The 16,182-nt window shown below is 39.3% G+C and overlaps 1 protein-coding gene across 1 annotated transcript; it reads left to right on the top strand.

The window, feature by feature from the left end:
• The first annotated feature begins 7,155 nt into the window (after positions 1 to 7,155).
• Positions 7,156 to 8,487, top strand: LOC135608749 (anthocyanin 5-aromatic acyltransferase-like). Its single transcript, XM_065101786.1, has one exon. The coding sequence runs from the start codon at positions 7,156 to 7,158 to the stop codon at positions 8,485 to 8,487; it is 1,332 nt and encodes a 443-aa protein (XP_064957858.1).
• Positions 8,488 to 16,182: the final 7,695 nt, after the last annotated feature.

Raw genomic sequence — 16,182 nt, 5'->3', positions numbered from 1 at the left:
TTATTATCGGGCATAGGTACATGTGATTATATTGTAATTACACGACGAGGCGCAGTGGAAGCGTGGAGGCGATAAAGGAACCCATGGAGTCGAGACAAACGATCGTAACATATGGAGAAGCGCCAAGATGCCGACAGAACCGACAATAACAATATGGACGATCACTAGACATGGAGATGTGTCGATGCATATATAGATCGTGATGTGAGTGATTGAGCCCATTGGCTCAAGCTTGATCAAATTAGGTTATGGTTCATGATCATTTTGTGTGATTACTCATATAATGTGTGATTGTTTGTACACATACTAGATATGTATATATATTGACATACGATTTAAATATATATTAAATATGCATGTATGCGACACGTCATAGGAGACCGAATTAAAATTTTTTCTCTCGATAATATTAAGTTGGTAAATATGATGCAATTAGATTGCCCACATTACCTTCCATCGTTAAAAGAAGAAATCGATTCTCGACGTAGGTTGAGTTAGTCAAGGCCCTCGAGGCTCACATATATTACGATTCAATATCTTGCCTATGAAACAGAGATGTCACCAATGACCCGAGGATGTGATATGCTTGGTCGAGCCCCTCGAGGGCATATCATCGAATCAAACTCATCTTGTAACGATGGTGATTACTTAACCAAATATCATGATAAATGAGTCCCTTGAGACCATAGTGGGTCGAAGGTCAAACAGGATGAGAATCACAAGGAGTTGTGATTGATAAGAGTTGCATATCTTTTTGGGTTTAGTGTGATTGGTCGAGTCTACGAGGTTACACTAAGACGTCGATTGGATCTCGATCCCCACTAAAAGTTTGTCGGAGACTTTCGTTTCATGTGTTGAGAGTGTCGCATAACTCGCTAAAAAAATAGTGGGAGCACATCAAAATAGAAGTTTATATCTTAATTTTTTATTTTTTTGCAAATTATACATGTTATTTGTTTATGTTACATCTCTTGTTTGGTAGAAACATGTCGCTTTCAAATCCTTTATGTGGCATACTTAATGTCAACTGCCTCATTAATCCAAATTATACGGATTAGCTCCGCAACTTGAGAATCGTTCTCACGATTAAGAAAATTGTATATACCCTTGATATAGTGATGCCTACGCCCGAAGAAGGGGCAAGCGAGTATGATATCACTCGCTACGTGAAGTATATAAATGACTCAACTTTACTCAGTGTTATATATTGAGCTCTATGACTCCTGAGTCACAAAGACAATATGAAAAGACAAATGCTAGATTTATTCTTCTGTATGTCCATAAATTGTTTGAAGAAAAAGGAAGGACTCAACGATATGAGATATCTAGGAGTCTCTTATGCACTAAAATGATTGAGGGGATACGAGTTTAGAATCATGTCCTTAAGATGCTTGAGTAGATAGAAAAATTCACAAGTCTAGAAATTATCGTAGAAGATAACTTATGTGCAGTACATCATGAATTTTAATATTACCAAACTTGAGATGACTCTCCCTGAGCTCCTCAATATGTTGAGTGAGGTTGAGAGCACTATTAAGAATGAGAAGCTAGTTCTTTGTGCTAGTGAGACCATAATGAAAAGGAAGACAGAAAAATCCCTTAAGAAGGGCAAGGACAAGAGCAAATCAGGTAAAGCAAAGGTTACTAAGAAGGACCTGACAAAGGACAAAGATCAATGCTTCTACTATGGCAAAGACGGGCATTAAAAGAGTAACTACAAGGAGTAATCGCACATTGTTAGAATTCACCCAATTCCTCAACGACCATGAGATTCTATCCTAATGTATACCTCCTTATACACCTCAGCTCAATAATATATCTAAAAAAAGTAATCGCACATTGTTAGATATGGTGTGGTTCATGATAAGTTTCGCCAAACTACCCGTCTCATTCTGGGGATAAGCCCTAGAGACTGCAGCTTACCTTCTGAACAGAGTTCCAAATAAATCGATAGTATCTATAATATATGAGATATAGAAAGGCAAAAAGCCTGATCGTAATGTCGTTAAGATTTGGGGTTGCCTTACCAAGTTTATGGGATACCGTAACCCGAGGATCAAAAGGTCTTTGTAGCCAAGATAATAGTGTTCCTTGAGAAGGAACATATTCTTGGTGGAGACAATGGGAGCATGATAGAGTTGAGCGAGATTTGAGAACTTAGCTCAAGCATCATTCCATAGCCTAAGTCTATTCAGGTACCTAGCACACAAGTTTCAATTTTATGTAGGTCCGGTAGAGTACCTCCTCCTCCAAAGAGATATATGTGACATATCGGAGGAGATGATGTTGAGGATATTGATCATTAAACCTATGAGGAAGCTATTACGAGTATAAACTTCAGAAAGTGACAAAAAGCGAAGAATTCTAATATGGATTCTATGTACTTCAACAAGGTTTGGAATGTAGTTGATACACCCGAGGGTATTGTATCCATTGGTTGCAAGTGAAACTTCAAGAAGAAGATTAAAGTAAATAAAAAGGTAGAGACCTATAAAACAAGACTAATTGCTATGGGGTATTATTAAAGGTAAGGTATTGACTATGATGAAACCTTCTCACCCATAGCCATATTAAAATCTATCCGAATTTTGTTGGTTATTATAGTACACTATGATTATGAGATTTGACAGATTGACATGAAAATTACGTTCCTCAATGGCAACCTTTAGGAGGAGGTGTATATGATACAGCATAAGTGATTCGTATTCAAAGAAAGTCAGATAAGATATACAGATAGCTTAGGTCTATCTATGGACTGTAGCAAGCTTTTGGAAGTTGGAATATAATATTTATTAAGACAATCAAATCTTATGACTTTGTTAAGAAAGAAGATGAGTCTTGTGTGTACAGGAAGGTAAGTGGGAGCGTTATCACCTTTTTGGTGATGTATGTGCATGACATCATAATTATGACAAATAATGTAGGAATGCTCTCTATAGTAAAGACTTAGTTATCTAGACATTTCTCTACGAAAGACTTAGGGGAAACATCTATATCTTAGGATTCAGATCTATAGAGATAGATCTATGAGAATATTTGGCTTATCCCAATCCAAGTACATAGACTTCATTATCAAAAGATTTGACATAAAAAATTTCAAGAGATGTCTCATACCGATGAGACATGGGATATAGCTTTCTGGGAGTATGTCCCCAAAGACTCCTAAAAAAAAGACAAACATAGATAGGATACTCTATGCCTCAACGATAGGGTCTATCATGTATGTTATGTGGATCCAAGTTTTGAGTATTGAAAAGCAATGAAGTATATCATTAAATACTTGAGAAGGACTAAAGATCTTTTACTAGCCTATGGAGGGAGTAGCCTCAGGATTGAGAGTAACACAGACTCGAGTTTTTAGTCTAATATCGATGACAGCAAGTCTAATTTAGGGTATGTCTTCACCCTGAATGGATGAGTAGTATGCTGGAAGAGTTCCGAGTAAAATATTACTACAGACTCAACCACAAAGGTGGAGTATATTACTACGTGAAAGGCAGCAAAGGAGGGAGTCTGGATGAAAAAGTTTATCACAGATCTGAGAGTCGTGCCAAGCAACGAGGAGCCGATTCTCTTATATTACAACAACTACGGGACGATTGCTCAAATGAGGGAACTCGAGTCTCATCAAAAGTGTTATGAGGATGTTCTTGCTTATTAGAGAGATCATGGTTTAAGAAGATATAGTAGTGGAAAGAGTTTAATTCAAAGATAACATCGTAAATCTACTAACAAAGTCGTTATCTCAAATTATCTTTGAGCGTCACAAGAGTCTAATAGGGATCAAACACGTAGGTGATTGATTTTAGGTCAAGTGAGAGATTATTAGTTATAGGCGCCCTGCAAGTCAATCACGTGAGTGATAACATATGTGACATAATACATATTTTTTTTCTTATTATATTATTTGGTATTTTATCACTTTATCTTATATGATGTATATATTGTGATGTTTGTAGATTTATGCAATGAGAATCATATCGTGATGAGATAATAATAATGAAACTGATTCGCCTTTAAACATAGACCATAAATAATCGGTCATAGGTTACTCGAGATGAATATCGAGATAACCGGACAAACCGGTGTACTATATACCAGTTCGTATAATGTATGCAGCTAGTCTCATAGTTGCTTATGCGAGGATACTAGGGATAAAGTACTCATTAGAGAATGAGGTCACAAATTGATCTGCTTATGAGATGCTGGATGATTGATTATATATCATTCTCAAACAACTATTCCGTCATTATAGTGGTGTATCTGATCCTTAGACTTTAAACACCAAGGATATCCTATATGAGTACTCTACTTTTTTATACCAAACTTATAAGCCTAAAAGTTTCAGATCTAGCATAATCGGTCATCAAGAGTAGCAATTAATCTTACGAGGGCTATTGAGTATCGATAGAGAAACATCCACTCTCGGTGTCATGAGAAGAATATCTCATGTGTTTTTGCTCAAACAAATCCCTCGCTAGTGTCATTTGGATTAAGAGATAAAGAGTACTTTGGGAGAATCTGATTAGAGCGAGACTCAAGTAGAAATTGTATGAGCTTGATAGCACTATGCCCGATATATGATCTTGGGGTATTAAATAGATAAGGCACTATAGATACACAATAATTGAGGATAAACAGGTCCAATTAATTGGATTCTCTTGAATAATCTAAGAACTACGACGTAGTAGCCTAATACATTTGTAGTTAATGAATCGAGTGAATTATTATATAGATAATAATTTACTGAGCTAAAAGAAGTTCTAACAAGTATGACGCATGACCAACTTGATGTTGGGTCTAGAGGGTCACATACAAATGGTAGGTGTTGCCACGAGTAGAGGTTCAGATATAAGATATCTAGCGAATATCTAATAAGCTCTTGAATTATTGGATCCTATGAATGAGATCCAATAAGAGCTAATATGAGATTATTAGTTTAAGATCTAGTAATCTAAGAGACTTAAGTAATTGGTTGGAGATCCATTACCCAATAGGGCATGATCCGTTATAGTTAAGTTGACAAGGGTCTTTATAAATAGGAGGGAACCAAAAGGTCATAAGCTAAGACTTTTGGCTGCCATCTCCTATTCTCCTCAGCCAACGGCCTCTATTTGGGGTGTGTAGAGATTTAGGTAGCGATTCAAGGAGCGTCTTCACAGCCCTTACCGTCTGGATTACAACTAGAGATGATAATTGACCTCCTTCATTCTCTCCCATAGATATATAGGAATTTAGAAATATACAATCTTTCTAGGTAACACAATCTCCCTTATATGCGTTGTTTTTCATTTTTGTGGGTTTTTGGGCACAAATCTTCGCATAACGATATAACCTTTTTATGAAATTCTAGGATTTTTCTTTTTGTTCCTCTAATGCGCATGTGATGAAATCTCCAAATTTTCCAACAAGTATGACTTATGGCTAGCTCGATATTGGGCCTAGAGGATCATCCATATATGGTAGGTATTACGACGAATAGAGATATGAATATGAGATATCTATTGAAACCCTATCTTATTGGATATCCAATAAGCCCCAATATTATTGAATCCTTTGGGTAAGACACAATAAGAGCAAATAGTGATTATTATATAGAGATTCATTAATATAAGAGGCTTAGGTAGTTGCATAGAGATCCAATATCCAATATGGCAGGATCTATTAGGATTAAGTTGACATGGATCTTTATAAATAGAAGGGAACCAAAGGGGCATAGGTTAGACACTAATTAGATGTCACCTCATATTCTCCTCCTTCCCTCTTCTCCCCAGCCAATAGCTTTATTTGGGGTATGTAGACAGCTAGAAGGGTCGGCCCCTTCTTGATCTTGGCACAATTCTGTGGTGCGTAAAGCAGAGGAAGATCGCACAGTGAAAGAATGAGCATCATCGTGCTATCTACCGTGTGGATCACCACTAGAGAGGAGGATATCTGACCTCCATCTAGAGATTTGGATTTGAGATTTTGAGGATACACGATCTCTCCTAGGTAAATCATCTCACACGTGTTATAAAGTTTTTGGTTTTGCATTTTTTTTGCATCAATCTTCGCACAACAATCCGATATTAAATTTTTTGGAACCTATTTTTATTTTCTATTCTTCTACTACGCATGTGATGTTGCCTAAGGTTTCCCAATAGTATCTCCCCTTGGCTAGGGTTTAGATCAACAAAGGTCTCCATGAAGCTTTACTTGGATCGCATTAGATAGCGATAGGTGAAGTTGAAGTTGAATAGAGGGATGTATGTCTTCGATAGCAGAACGAAGAATTGGTTGGAGATGCCGAGCAATGAGTTTACCAAGTCTTCTTTCGGCGTCTACCATGGACAAACCACCTCATGCTAACACCTGCAAAAGCTAAGATCTTGATGAGGAAGATGATGATTAGGAGTCGAAGCATTTACAAAACAGATGACTCATCGTATGTACCGGGCTTGGGATCTACCACTTGCATAACACTAAACTAGATGGGTAGTCGAGCTAATATAATGGATGAGGATGGACGTCGATGGAGTAGAGTTTAAGGTGGCCTTCGAAATACTTCTCCTAGAGGGGAGGGAACCAGAGGGAAGACTGGTCGTTGCCCTTCAAGAGGTAGCCTCCTCCACTGGTTTATCGTCCACAGCATAGTCGGAGGAGAGGGAAGGAGTAAAGAGATCACGATCGGAGGTGACATTGGGATTTTCTTTGGAACGCTACCGACCTCGCGCGCCACTAACATTGACGCTTGTCCGTCATTAGTAACATAACCGAAGGGAAGGGAACAGATAGGAAGGAAAAGTTGATATAAAATTAATAATTTAAAAAATTATATATATATATATATATATATATATATATATATATATGCTTCATTTTGAAAAGCTTAAGAATCTCAATATTATTTTTAATTTATTAGTACCGACGTACTATTCATAATTAATTATAGAATATTAATTAGCGCAGTAAACTATACATTATGTCGAGGAACGCAGTCGAGAAAGAGTCCCGCGTTTATCACATGGTAAGCCCATTGTCCAGTGGACGAGCTCTGAGGTTTCCGATCACGGATCGAAGGCGCGCATAAAGCAAGCTCGAACTTCCAACGAGCCTATTGCCATTGTGAATCTCGTGTTGTCTCAAGGGGGAATCGAGCGAAGCGTAGTTATTACGATGGAGTCCGCCGGAGAAGTGAGAGTGTTGGAGCAATCCCGGATCTTCCCAACGATGGGATCGGCGGCGCCGCCGCCCTCTCTTCCGCTCACCTTCTTCGACGTCCTCTGGTCGACCTCCGGTCCCGTCCGCCGCCTCTTCTTCTACTACTTCCCCCACCCCGCTGCAGTCTTCGCCGACTCGGTACTGCCGAAGTTGAAGTCGTCCCTGTCCCTCGCGCTTGCCCGGTTCTACCCCCTGGCGGGCAACCTCAGATGCTCCGTCAGCCATGACGACGTCTCCGAGGTCGGTTGGACCGGCGGCGAATCACTGTCCTTCGTCTTGGCCGAGTGCGACAGTGGGTTCCACGAGCTCTCCGGCGACTACGCGCGCGACGTGTACAAGCTGCAGCGGTTGGCGCCCCGGCCGATCTGGTCGGGTGCCGCGAAGCCCTTGTCGGCTGTGCAGGTCACCGTGTTCCCCGACCAAGGCTTCACCGTCGGGGTATGGGTGCATCACGTCGCGTGCGACGGCTCGAGCTTCATGCGCTTCGTGAAATCGTGGGCATCCGCTTGCCGAGCAGGGGAGATCGTGGAGCCAGCGGCACCGTTATTCGACAGGACGGCGATCCCTAATCCTCTTCAGCTGCGTTCCGTCAACTTCATTCCAGGTTACGAGAGCTCCGGGACCCGTGAAGCGTCGACCCTAGCCTCCAACTTGGTTACCGCCACGTTCTCCCTCGGACAAGATCACATCCGGCGTCTCAAGTGCTGGGTGATGGCCAAGGCCGGGGAGCGCAACACCACCTTCCATTGCTCGACGGTGGTGGTGACCTACGCGTACGTGTGGGTCTGCCTCATGAAGACGTTGGGCGACGCAGGCGACGAGACCGCGCACTTCACATTCACGGCGGATGCCCGGGGTCGTCTGCCGTCGCCAGTGCCCGAGACATACTTCGGCAACTGCATCGTCCCGTGCTTTGTGGAGGTGAAGGTGAGCGATCTGGTCGGGGAGGACGGCATCTTCGCCGCCTCCGAGGCCATCGGGAAGGCTATAGAAGACCTGAAACACGGCGCCCTTAAGGGTGTGCACGGCATGTGCGAAAGATGGCATCACGCCACGCAAAAACTTCCCATGACCCTGGCGGGATCACCCAAGTTCAAAGTTTACGATACTGATTTCGGGTGGGGAAGACCGGTGAAGGTTGAGATTGTGATGCATAGGAGCCGAGCCGTATGGCTGCAGGAAAGCAGAAGTGGAGATGGCGTGGAAATTGGCTTATCATTCGAGCAGCATCAGATGGATGTGTTCGAGAGGCACTTCCTCAGTGGCCTGAAACTTCTTCCTGAATAGATCTGCCTGGAGATCGAGTGAGGTTTGCTGATGAAGCTGAAATGTTTGTGCTCGTGCTTGATCTTGTCGTTGTTTCCAGTACGTGAACCCTACTAATTATAATCACGTATTGCCCAGTGTCAGCTGCAATCATCGACTGAAATAAAATTGCTGTTTCAGCAGAATCAAATGTTCGAGGAAAATGAAACAGGCTGTAGATGTTATGCATAGAGATCGAGAACATGAAGAGGGTGCTTGTGGCAACTGTGTTGCCTCCACCGTCATATCTCCTGAAGGAGATGTAATCTTTATTTCTTTATTTCTGGTGCTGCTTTCAAAGTAACGTGCTGGTTTCCAGAGCTGATGCTTTCTGATAATTATATTTAATGCTGTCTCGAAAATAGGAAGGTGGCTGTTGGTCATTTATAAGTATTTATTATTTTATGATATCTGAATTTATATGAAAATATTTTTTTAATAGTATATTTAAAAAGAATTTATAACGGTAGAAATCTAGGGGCAGCATTACATGCGCAGTGGAAGAATAGAAAACAAAAATCCTAGATTTTTCAAAAAGGTGTTCGTCGTTGCGGGCGAGGATGAAGGAGATTAAGTATCATCCTCTTTTACGGCGATCCACACCATAGGAGCTGCAAAAACGCTCCTCGAATCGCTACCCAAATCTCTATATATGTTGGTTGATATACCTACGCCCGAAGAAGGGGCAACCGATTATGATATCACTCGCTACGTGAAATATATAAATGACTCAACTTTAGTCAGTGTTATATATTGAGCTCTATGACTCCTGAGTCACAAAGACAACATGAAAAGACAAATGCTAGATTTATTCTTCTGTATATCCATAAATTGTTTGAGGAAAAAGGAATGACTCAACGATATGAGATATCTAGGAGTCTCTTCTGCACTAGAATGATTGAGGGGATACGAGTTTATAATCATGTCCTTAAGATGCTTGAGTAGATAGAAAAATTCATAAGTCTAGAAATTATCCTAGAAGATAACTTATGTGCAGTACATCATGAATTTTAATATTACCAAACTTGAGATGACTCTCCCTGAGCTCCTCAATATGTTGAGTGAGGTTGAGAGCACTATTAAGAATGAGAAGCTAGTTCTTTGTGCTAGTGAGACCATAATGAAAAGGAAGACAGAAAAATTCTTTAAGAAGGGCAAGGACAAGAGCAAATCGGGTAAAGCAAAGGTTACTAAGAAGGACCTGACAAAGGACACAGATCAATGCTTCTACTATGGCAAAGACGGGCATTGAAAGAGTAACTACAAGGAGTACCTTGCAGAAAAGGTGAAACAAAAGCTTAGAGAAGCTTTAGGTATATTCATGATCAGTCTTCAATTGTTAGATTTTCGTGATGGTGCATGGGTATTAGATATCGGTAGTGTTTATCACATTTGTAATTCGTTACAGATTCTAGTAAAGCCTAGGAGATTAGCGAGAGGTGAGATGAACCTCAGGATAGGTGATGGAGCAAGAGTTGTTACTGTTGCTATCGGCGATGTCACTTTACATCTGCTTAGTGGAGCTACTATCGCATCAGATGCATGTTATTTTGTTTCCTCTATTATCAAAAACGTTATTTTCATTTTATATTTGACATTGAATTATTATAAAGTAGTTCTTGAGAACAATAGTTGTTCAATAATTAATAATGATAAGAACATCACTAGAGGGACATCACATAATGGTTTGTTTATGCTAAACATTGCTCCATATATCATGAATATAAGTATGTCTAAGAGGAAACAAAATGAAGTGAATAGTGTATACTTGTGGCATTGTAAGCTATGTTATATCCATTAGTAAAGGATTCAAAAGTTGTCAAATGATGGATATCTAGATCCATTCGACTATGATTCATATGCAACTTGTGAGCTTTGCTTTCGTGAAAAACAGTCTAACTTTTCATTTCATGGAACTGAAGAGAGAGCTACTCAGTTGTTGAAATTCATACACAATGATATATGTGGTTTCATCTCGACTCATGTCATAAGTGGTTACTCATACTTCATTACTTTTACTAATAATTTCTCTAGGTACGGACATGTGTACTTAACGAAGTACAAGTCTGAAGCCTTTGAGAAATTTATGGAGTATAAGAATGAAGTGGAGAACCATATTCGATAAGAGTATCAAGACTCTTCGATTAGATCGAGTTGATGAGTACTTGAGTATAGAATTCACCCAATTCCTCAAGGGCCATGAGATTCTATCCCAACGGATACCTCCTTATACACCTCAGCTCAATAATATATCTAAAAAAAGTAATCGCACATTGTTAGATATGGTGCGGTTCATGATAAGTTTCACCAAACTACCCGTCTCATTCTGGGGATAAGCCCTAGAGACTACAGCTTACCTTCTGAACAGAGTTCCAAATAAATCGATAGTATCTATAATATATGAGATATAGAAAGGCAAAAAGCCTGATCGTAATGTTGTTAAGATTTGGGGTTGCCTTGCTAAGTTTATGGGATACCGTAACCCGAGGATCAAAAGGTCTTTGTAGCCAAGATAGCAGTGTTCCTTGAGAAGGAACATATTCTTGGTGGAGACAATGGGAGCATGATAGAGTTGAGCGAGATTTGAGAACCTAGCTCAAGCACCATTCCATAGCCTAAGTCTATTCAGGTACCTAGCACACAAGTTTCAATTTTATGTAGGTCCGGTAGAGTACCTCCTCCTCCAAAGAGATATATGTGACATATCGGAGGAGATGATGCTGAGGATATTGATCATTAAACCTATGAGGAGGCTATTACGAGTATAAACTTCAGAAAGTGACAAAAAGCGAAGAATTCTAAGATGGATTCTATGTACTTCAGCAATATTTGGAATGTAGTTGATACACCCGAGGGTATTGTATCCATTAGTTGCAAGTGAAACTTCAAGAAGAAGATTAAAGTACATAAAAAGGTAGAGACCTATAAAGCAAGACTAATGGCTAAGGGGTATTATTAAAGGTAAGGTATTGACTATGATGAAACCTTCTCACCCATAGCCATGTTAAAATCTATCCGAATTTTGTTGGTTATTGTAGTACACTATGATTATGAGATTTGGCAGATGGACGTGAAAATTACGTTCCTCAATGGCAACCTTGAGGAGGAGGTGTATATGATATAGCATAAGTGATTCGTATTCAAAGAAAGTCAGATAAGATATACAGATAGTTTAGGTCTATCTATGGACTATAGCAAGCTTTTGGAAGTTGGAATATAATATTTAATAAGACAATCAAATCTTATAACTTTGTTAAGAAAGAAGATGATTCTTGTGTGTACAGGAAGGTAAGTGGGAGCACTATCACCTTTTTGGTGATGTATGTGCATGACATCGTAATTATGACAAATAATGTAGGAATTCTCTCTATAGTAAAGACTTAGTTATCTAGACATTTCTCTACGAAAGACTTAGGAGAAACATCCTATATCTTAGGATTCAGATCTATAGAGATAGATCTATGAGAATATTTGGCTTATCCCAATCCAAGTACATAGACTTCATTATCAAAAGGTTTGACATAAAAAATTTCAAGAGATGTCTCATACCGATGAGACATGGGATATCGTTTTCTAGAAGTATGTCCCCAAAGACTCCTAAAAAAAGACAAACATAGATAGGATACTCTATGCCTCAGCGATAGGGTCTATCATGTATGTTATACTATGTACTAGGCCTGATATAGCACATGTTCTGAGTATCACGAGCAGGTATTAGGCGGATCCAAGCTTTGAGTATTGAAAAGCAATGAAGTATATCATTAAATACTTGAGAAGGACTAAAGATCTTTTACTAGCCTATGAAGGTAGTAGCCTCAGGATTGAGGGTAACACAGACTCGAGTTTTTAGTCTAATATCGATGACAACAAGTCTAATTTAGGGTATGTCTTCACCCTGAATGGATGAGTAGTATGCTGGAAGAGTTCCGAGTAAAATATTACTACTGACTCAACCACAAAGGCGGAGTATATTACTACGTCAAAGGCAGCAAAGGAGGGAGTCTGGATGAAAAAGTTTATCACAGATCTAAGAGTCGTGCCAAGCAACGAGGAGCCGATTCTCTTATATTACAACAACTACGGGACGATTGCTCAAATGAGGGAACTCGAGTCTCATCAAAAGTATTATGAGGATGTTCTTGCTTATTAGAGAGATCATGGCTTAAGAAGATATAATAGTGGAAAGAGTTTAATTCAAAGATAATATCGTAAATCTACTAACAAAGTCGTTATCTCAAATTATCTTTGAGCGTCACAAGAGTCTAATAGGGATCAAATACGCAGGTGATTGATTTTAGGCCAAGTGTGATATTATTAGTTATAGGTGCCCTGCAAGTCAATCACGTGAGTGATAACATATGTGACATAATACATATTTTTTTTTCTTATTATATTATTTGGTATTTTATCACTTTATCTTATATGATGTATATATTGTGATGTTTGTAGATCTATGCAATAAAAATCATATCGTGATGAGATAATAATAATGAAACTGATTCGCCTTTAAACATAGACCATAAATAATCGGTCATAGGTTACTCGAGATGAATATCGAGATAACCGGACAAACCGGTGTACTATATACCAATTCGTATAATGTATGCAGCTAATCTCATAGTTGCTTATGCGAGGATACTAGGGATAAAATACTCATTAGAGAATGAGGTCACTAATTGATCTGCTTATGGGATGTTGGATGATTGATTATATATCATTCTCAAACAACTATTTCATCATTATAGTGGTGTATCTGATCCTTAGACTTTAAACACCAAGGATATCCTATATGAGTACTCTACTTTTTTATACCAAACTTATAAGCCTAAAAGTTTCAGATAAGCATAATCGGTCATCAAGAGTAGCAACCAATTTTACGAGGGCTGTTGAGTATCGATAGAGAAACATCCACTCTCGGTGTCATGAGAAGAATATCTCATGTGTTTTTGCTCAAACAAATCCCTCGCTAGTGTCATTTGGATTAAGAGATAAAGAGTACTTTGGGAGAATCCGATTAGAGCGAGACTCAAGTAGAAATTGTATGAGCTTGATAGCACTATGCCCGGTATATGATCTCTGGGGTATTAAATGGATAAGGCACTATAGATACACAATAATTGAGGATAAACAGGTCCAATTAATTGGATTCTCTTGAATCATCTACGGACTACGACGTAGTGGCCTAATACATTTGTAGTTAATGAGTCGAGTGAATTATTATATAGATAATAATTTACTGAGCTAAAAAAAGTTCTAACAAGTATGACTCATGACCAACTTGATGTTGGGTCTAGAGGGTCACATACATATGGTAGGTGTTGCCACGAGTAGAGGTTCAGATATGAGATATCCGTTGGAGCGAATATCTAATAAGCTCTTGAATTATTGGATCCTATGAATGAGATCCAATAAGAGCTAATATGAGATTATTAGGTAAAGATCTAGTAATCTAAGAGACTTAAGTAATTGGTTGGAGATCCATTACCCAATAGGGCATGATCCGTTATAGTTAAGTTGACAAGGGTCTTTATAAATAGGAGGGAACCAAAGGGTGATAGGCTAAGACTTTTGGCTGCCATCTCCTATTCTCCTCAGCCAACAGCCTCTATTTGTGGTGTGTGGAGATTTAGGTAGCGATTCAAGGAGCGTCTTCACAGCCCTTAGCGTGTGTATCACAACTAGAGATGATAATTGACCTCCTTCATTCTCTCCCATAGATCTATAGGAATTTAGAAATATACAATCTTTATAGGTAACACAATCTCCCTTATATGCGTAGTTTTTCATTTTTGTGGGTTTTTGGGCATAAATCTTCGCATAACGATATAACCTTTTTATGAAATTATAGGATTTTTCTTTTTGTTCTTCTAATGCGCATGTGATGAAATCTCCAAATTTTCCAACAAGTATGACTTATAGCTAGCTCGATATTGGGCCTAGAGGATCACTCACATATGGTAGGTATTGCGATGAATAGAGATATGAATATGAGATATCTATTGAAACCCTATCTTATTGGATATCTAATAAGCCTCAATATTATTGGATCCTTTGGGTAAGACCCAATAAGAGCAAATAGTGATTATTATATAGAGATTCATTAATATAAGAGGCTTAGGTAGTTGCATAGAGATCCAATATCCAATATGGCAGGATCTATTAGGATTAAGTTGACATGGACCTTTATAAATAAAAGGGAACCAAAGGGGCATAGGTTAGACACCTTTTAGATGTCACCTCATATTCTCCTCCTTCCCTCTTCTCCGCAGCCAATAGCTCTATTTGGGGCATGTAGACAGCTAGAAGGGTCGGCCCCTTCTTGATCTTGGTACAATTCTATGGTGCGCAAAGCAGAGGAAGATCGCACAGGGAAAGAATGAGCATCATCGAGCTATCTACCATGTGGATCACCGCTAGAGAGGAGGATATCTGACCTCCTTCATCTAGAGATTTGGATCTGAGATTTTGAGGATACATGATCTCTCCTAGGTAAATCATCTCACATGTGTTATAAAGTTTTTGGTTTTGTATTTTTTGTGCATCAATCTTCGCACAACAATCCGATATTAAATTTTTTGGAACCTATTTTTATTTTCTATTCTTCTACTACGCATGTGATGTTGCCTAAGGTTTCCCAATAGTATCTCCCCTTGGCTAGGGTTTAGATCACCAAAGGTCTCCATGAAGCTTTACTTGGATCGCATTAGATAGCGATAGGTGAAGTTGAAGTCGAATAGAGGGATGCATGTCTTCGATAGCAGAACGAAGAAATGGTTGGAGATGCCGAGCAATGAGTTTACCAAGTCTTCTTTCGGTGTCTACCATGGACAAACCACCTCATGCTAACACCTACAAAAGCTAAGATCTTGATGAGGAAGATGATGATTAGGAGTCGAAGCATTTACGAAACAGATGACTCATCGTATGTACCGGGCTTGGGATCTACCACTTGCAGAACACCAAACTCGATGGGTAGTCGAGCTGATATGATGGATGAGGATGGACGTAGATGGAGTAGAGTTTAAGGTGGCCTTCGAAATACTTCTCCTAGAGGGGAGGGAATTGGAGGGGAGGCTGGTCGTTGCCCTTCAAGAGGTAGCCTCCTTCGATGGTCTACCGTCCGCAACGCAACCAAAGTGGAGGGAAGGAGGAAAGAGATCACGATCGAAGGTGACATCGGGAATTTCTCTGGAATGCCACTGACCTCGCGCGCCACTAACACTAACGCTTGTCCGTTGTCAGTAACATAACCGAAGGGGAGGGGGGAAGGAATGCGTAAAAGCCTCCAAAGGTTTATATGAAATTAATAATTTAAAAAATTATATATATATATATATATATATATATATATATATATATATATATATATATATGCTTCATTTTGAAAAGCTTAAGAATCTCAATATTATTTTTAATTTATTAGTACCGACGTACTATTCATAATTAATTATAGAATATTAATTAGCGCAGTAAACTATACATTATGTCGAGGAACGCAGTCGAGAAAGAGTCCCGCGTTTATCACATGGTAAGCCCATTGTCCAGTGGACGAGCTCTGAGGTTTCCGATCACGGATCGAAGGCGCGCATAAAGCAAGCTCGAACTTCCAACGAGCCTATTGCCATTGTGAATCTCGTGTTGTCTCAAGGGGGAATCGAGCGAAGCGTAGTTATTACG

This window comes from Musa acuminata, chromosome BXJ2-4, assembly GCF_036884655.1.
Source record: "Musa acuminata AAA Group cultivar baxijiao chromosome BXJ2-4, Cavendish_Baxijiao_AAA, whole genome shotgun sequence".
NCBI classification, from domain to species: domain Eukaryota; kingdom Viridiplantae; phylum Streptophyta; class Magnoliopsida; order Zingiberales; family Musaceae; genus Musa; species Musa acuminata.
The sequence above is the reverse complement of the archived record's forward strand: the minus strand, read 5'-3'. Positions and strand labels throughout refer to the sequence as shown.